The 5,862-nt window shown below is 34.0% G+C and overlaps 1 protein-coding gene across 3 annotated transcripts in view; it reads right to left on the bottom strand.

Moving 5' to 3' along the window:
• ZEB2 (zinc finger E-box binding homeobox 2) overlaps positions 1-5,862 on the bottom strand; it is a 133,556-nt gene that overhangs the window by 35,370 nt on the left and 92,324 nt on the right. For all 3 annotated transcript variants that reach the window (XM_004674676.2, XM_012726605.1, XM_012726609.1), the window contains exon 4: positions 4,277-4,348. In XM_004674676.2, coding sequence (XP_004674733.1) covers positions 4,277-4,348 — 72 coding nt within the window. The remainder of the gene's footprint in view (positions 1-4,276; positions 4,349-5,862) is intronic.

The raw sequence follows: 5,862 nt of genomic DNA, 5'->3' as shown, positions 1-5,862 counted from the left end.
CCACATGGCATGGCAGACCTCTCCTGACCCACCCGCTGCTCCCCTCCACAGTGTACTTCGTCGATCTGCCTGTTCTGCTCCCCACTCTGTCCCTGGTGAATCCTCTCACCCTCCGCATCTCTGGCCTGTACCTCAGTTCTGTATGAATAAATAAAATAAAATCTTTAAAAAAAATTATTCTATAGAACAATTTTAAATTCTAGAATTCTGTAATTCACCTAATTTTGTTCACTCTTTCTTAGAGCTGATACTCAACAGAATATAGTAGAAAGGATATATCTTTATATTCTAGAGACTATCCATTTATATGAAGTTAGTTAAATTTTACTACTTAGTAGATTTGTAAAATTAAGAAGAAAATTTTGAATTTTTCCCTTATTCTTATTTCCTTTTTATTATGAAATTTTTGTGTTGAATATTTAGAGAAATATAAATGTCTTTTTTTGTCTTTCCCTGATAACCCATTCAATTAATAATAACACTTTTAATACAAAAATTCACTTAATTTATTCAAAATATACCTACCTATTCCAGTGTCTGTTGATTCTGATTTGATTAGAAAAGAAAAAAAATCTGATAGTATAGAATTCCATAGACATTCAATTTAAAAATATATGCTGAGAACCTACTAATTTTAAAGCATTCTTATAGACTATGTGTTAACCTAGGAAACAATGTATGCTCTCAGAGTTTGAAGTCTAGTTTGGAAAAGACTATGGGGTATTTAACAACAACCATGGGATTTATGGAAAGGAAAAATGACTTGTTCTATAGGAGTTCACTAAAAGAAGATATCATTATAGCATTAAGAGAAGAATAGAAGAAGTAGGTGGATCTTGATCAGTAGAACTTGGATGGAGAGAGATTACCCACTAAAAAGTAACCTCAGTTAGAAGAGATGTTTTCTTTCAATTCCACATGGATTGAACAAGAAATGCTAGGGATAAGAAGCAGTAAACTTATGTTTGGGAAGAGGCAAGTATTTATCGTGTAGAGGGCAGTTGTAAACTGAGGATCAACTAATAAATTCCTCATCACCACATCCAATGTTTTCACTCAGCATTCTTTCCATTTTAGTTACTTTTATCTCTTGATTGAATTGATGAGTCTTTCCTTTTTGAAATGTGCTTTCTTTCCCGTCTAGATGTTTACTTTTTTCTTGCTCTTGCACTCTTTTTTCTTTCAGTGAACTTGATTTTTCTCATTACCTGCTATGAGCTAAGACCCCAGCTTTCTACTTGTTTGAATAAATATGTTCTGAATGATAAATCACATAGTCCCATGATACATCTGCATATATTTGCATGGCTCTCATAGCTCTAGCTCCAGCCCTGACTTCCTGGGTTTCAATTCCTCATTTCCCATGGACACTCTCATATCCTCATATACAGACATATGTCCAGCTTTTATATGAAAATGCTTTTGTCTAACGACCAGCTCAAGCTCTCCTCAAAATTGAATACTTTTTCTGTTTATTTAGAAGTAGCAAGGATTGCCATATGCTAAACATGCAGATGTGTAATTGTGAAGCCATTTTGACTCCATCACCCAGAGAATCAATTGGTTGTTAAGAAGTCATGTTGCTAATTTTACCACTGTCACCACCCTAGGACAAGCTTTTTATCACTTCACACCTGAGTAACTACAATGACTTCCAGTTGGTCTCTCAAAGTCTGGTTTTTACCTCACAGTAATCACAACAGTATAACATGACCTTCTTTTGTCTGATGCTTTATATTCACTGTCATCTGGCTTTGCCTTAAACATCCAGCTTTATTTCTCATGAATTGTGCCCAAGAATGCTCTGACTCTGCCAAATTACTTTACCTATTCTCCTCTGAATACGTATCACATCATCACATCATCTTTTTTTTTTTCCCCCCTCACACTCCTTTGGTAGAAAGTCCTTCCTTGCTCCTGTGACTACTGAGAATTCACTTAGTCTAAAATTTCACATCTTAAGGCCTCCCTGGTAGCCTAAGATGTGGTCATTATTTAATTTGGAAGATGACACTGACACCTCTACTCAGTCACTACTCAGCCTCTACTCAGCCTCTACTCAGCCTCCACTCAGTCACTGTTGTAGCCTGAGTTTGATCCCCAGCCATGGTACAGCAGACCTTTCCTGTCCAGCTTGCTGCATTCTTGGCAGTGTTATTTCAAAATACTCTTGTTCTGCTCCCCACTCTGTCTTATGTGAATCCTCTCACCACTACTCCACCCCCATACCTCTGGCCTACATCCCAGTTCTTCTAGGCAAAAATAAAATAAAATAAAGAAAAAAGAATTAAAAAATAAAAACAAAACAAAAAGCAAATTTCACGTCTTTTGTGAAATCTTTCTGAGCATTCATCCTATAAGATCTTTCCCATTTTGCAATTTGAAAAATTATGGGTCCTATCATTTGTTGCATATTTATCACATATTTTCATGTATTGTTCATTAACTTTTCTTGTGTGCCAGTGTCATCTTCCAAATTAAATAATGACCACATCTAAGACTTCCTGACCCATGTTCTACCACACAATACACACAACAGTGAATGTATAGACAACACTGGTACTTAATGATTTATTTATCAACTACAAGCATATGAATTAAATGGAATAGTAAGTAGTAGGTGGTAAAGGGATCTCAAGCCCACTGTAAGAACATTCAAAATTGATCTTTAAATCTTCTGAATAAAACAATTTTTATTAACCTCACTTAGACTTTCAGTGTATAAAACATCTACTAAATTACTACTTTATAAGAAGAAATCACTTGTCACACTTTAAATGCCTAGGAAGCTAATAAAACTTAGCATTTCTACTTGAAGTAGAAATTTATCTTTATCATTTATCTTTAAAAGGAACATGGAGCTACTTTGCATCCCAGGAGGTGGGATATGGTAGAAAGTATCTAACATTTTGACTTATTTCTATTTTACATGGTGATGGTATCCCTGCAACACAGAATACTGAAACTAGATACTGTTAACAAGAATCTAGTTCAATTAACTCATGCTCAGGTGTAGAAACTAAGTTCTAAAGAAGGTAGTTGTCTTGCCGACAACACATTCTAGTTATTGCCAGAGCTCAAAATTAGGACCATGGTTTGTAATTCTCTGCCATTTCTATAATCCCAATACTGTATCATTTAAGTACCTTAAATTTCTATTATCCAAGTGAAAGAGAACTAACAACTATTTTTCTTTATTTCTCCTCCTTTACACCTAAGAAGGTGAACTAGTGCCTACTAAGTTATTAACAAGTTCATAGGATATTATGTATATCAATATAAGGAAGATATTATGTATATCAACATAAGGAGTATCATTTTAATTATTTACATATTTAAAACTTCAGAAAATGAACTTTTCTCATTGATGAGTGCAGTAGAAGCGGCTTTGTGATTTTGGTTTTTTGATTGTGTTTTAGAAGATAATTTTTAGCGCTGGGCCCTATGCTAATATTTGTAAAGGTAGCATGGAAGATGGTTTGAAACACCAAAATTAATTAGTCTTATTCAGAACAAGAGAGACAAATATAGTGAGTCAATGTAAATTTACACTGGAGATGTGAGAATTAAAGAGAAGACACTGTTCCCTTTTTGAGAAAGAATATGGAATGTCACAATTATCCTAAAACTCCATGCTATCTCTCAGTGCTACCCTGTGGTAGCAGAGAAGAACGCAACAATGCTTATTACCATTTGACTGTTACTTTTTAGCTTTATTGAAAAGAAGTGAAATTGTCAATTCTTCTCCATAAACTTTTGCCTAAAATCTTCAGAGGGGTAGAAGGTACAGAAGTGAAGGAAGTCAAATGGAACTCTGATGAATTTTTGAAGAATATGGAAATTTAGTTTGTCTTTCGGAAAAAAAACACTTTTAGGTTTAAATTACACAAAATTATTTGAATTCCCTGTGGTATTAAGTGGAAGCTAAAAGAGGCATCTTACATTCTAATTTTAAAATTATTTATGCAGTCTTTTAAAATAAATATTACTACAAGAAATTTGTCCAACTCATGATCTGAAAGGGTCTATTTATATAGTTCAATTTTCTCAACTTTCACAGGCAAATTAAAGGTTTAAAAATAAAAGGTATATATTTGGTGAATACACTACAAAAAAAATAAAAAGAGAAGAATTCAGATTTGAAGTTAAACAAAAGGCTTGTAAGGTTTGGCTTAGTGGTAAAATCATGGAGATACAGGCCAATGTTTCTTTCTCTAACTTACTAGCTGCACAAGACCAGGACAAACACCGTGTTGGTGTGGTAAGTTGAACTTACCTGTACCATTGTTAACTGTGGTCTGGATCGTGGCTTCTGGCCCCATAGTGTCATAGTCTTCCTTCATTTCTTCTGTGGGGGGAAAATTATCGTTAGCATTTGAAAACTGTAGAAAGGCTTACTATACTAGGCATGCCAACCACAGGAACAAGGAAGATTCTTTTAAAGGAAACAGAGAAAAGGCTTGTTGTAAACCTCCAAACAATAGCTTTGTTCAGGCAATTGAATGAATCCAATAGTGCTAGCTGCACAAGAACTTATTTACTTTAAGCATTACTGCAAGCTGTGAAAAACAGAGGTGCTTATTTGGGGCAAACGAAGGGCTTTTCTTCCAGTGGCAGTTCTAGTGACAAGCAGAGGGAAAGATATTATTTTTTCAATAAGAGTCAAAAGCAACTAAGCATTTGTACTTATGAAGAGGCACGCTGGTTGCTTTGCCTCTGGTAACTCCGGATGATTAGTGGCAAGCCAGAATGTCTTATTTTATTTTCATGCTTTTTTCCTTTTTGGAGTAGCTGTGATGATTCTAATCTATGCAAACATATTTTTTTAAAAATCCAATTCTATATGTCATACTGGGAATGCCCACTTTATAAAACGAGCATCCCGGAGGTACTAACAACACCTGTTTTACTGTTTTTACATAAACTTCTAAAACATACCTTCCTTATGTTCTTCTCTATCACTCCATAAATATCTTTCCCCCTTATCATTTATGCCCCAGTAGATAGTCACAGGCTTTTTCAGAGAAAAATCACACAGATATATAACAGCTCAGTGTGCTGATAGAAGAAAATACGTAACATTGAAACGGAAGACTCATAAATGATAAAAGGTCATTTAGTAAAACTGCAGTATTTTAAAATAGGGAGAATGAGAAATAAGAGAACCCTTGAATTCTCTGCCTTCTGAACTGTATAGTATATGAGAGAGCAGAAGATAGCTGACAATTAAAATTCCTCCAACTAAGTAAATTAATTATGACTGTTTTAAAAAATATTTTTAAACAACAATACTGAGAAGCAAATACAACCCACAGTAATATCTCACTGTTATAAACATTTTACTGAAAACAAGAAATACTTTACAACTAGGACCCTATGAATTCCCAAATTTATCCTAATCATTCTTTATTTATCATAGGGTAGTCATAATGTGACCACAGTAGTTTCTAGCAAAAATAAAATAAGCTTTACCAATAGTATACTGCAATGAAGCTGTTTATGGTTGAAAGCTGAAAAATCATGGGGTTCTTAAGGTAAAATACACAGCTATAAATAGATGCTAATTTAATGCTGCAGCACACAACAGAGAGTTTGAAAGATATTTATTTAAACTGTACAACCACTTTTAAACTCATTCTTGGTCCTGGGCTTTTTCTTATTTAAGGAATATTTTCATGGGACACTTTGCATAAAACATTTAGTTCAATATATAAGCAATATCGCATTTTCAGTTGTAATAATTGATTGCTTGAAATCTCCCTCATTTGATATTTTTATCAGTCTCTGCAAGGAATTAAGTTAAGGTATTTCTGAGAAGTTCCGCACTTGATATAAATATAGCTTTTATGTCTTTCTTCCTCA

This window comes from Condylura cristata, unplaced genomic scaffold (genome assembly GCF_000260355.1).
Source record: "Condylura cristata isolate star-nosed mole 26May11 unplaced genomic scaffold, ConCri1.0 scaffold00002, whole genome shotgun sequence".
Lineage (NCBI taxonomy): Eukaryota > Metazoa > Chordata > Mammalia > Eulipotyphla > Talpidae > Condylura > Condylura cristata.
The sequence above is the reverse complement of the archived record's forward strand: the minus strand, read 5'-3'. Positions and strand labels throughout refer to the sequence as shown.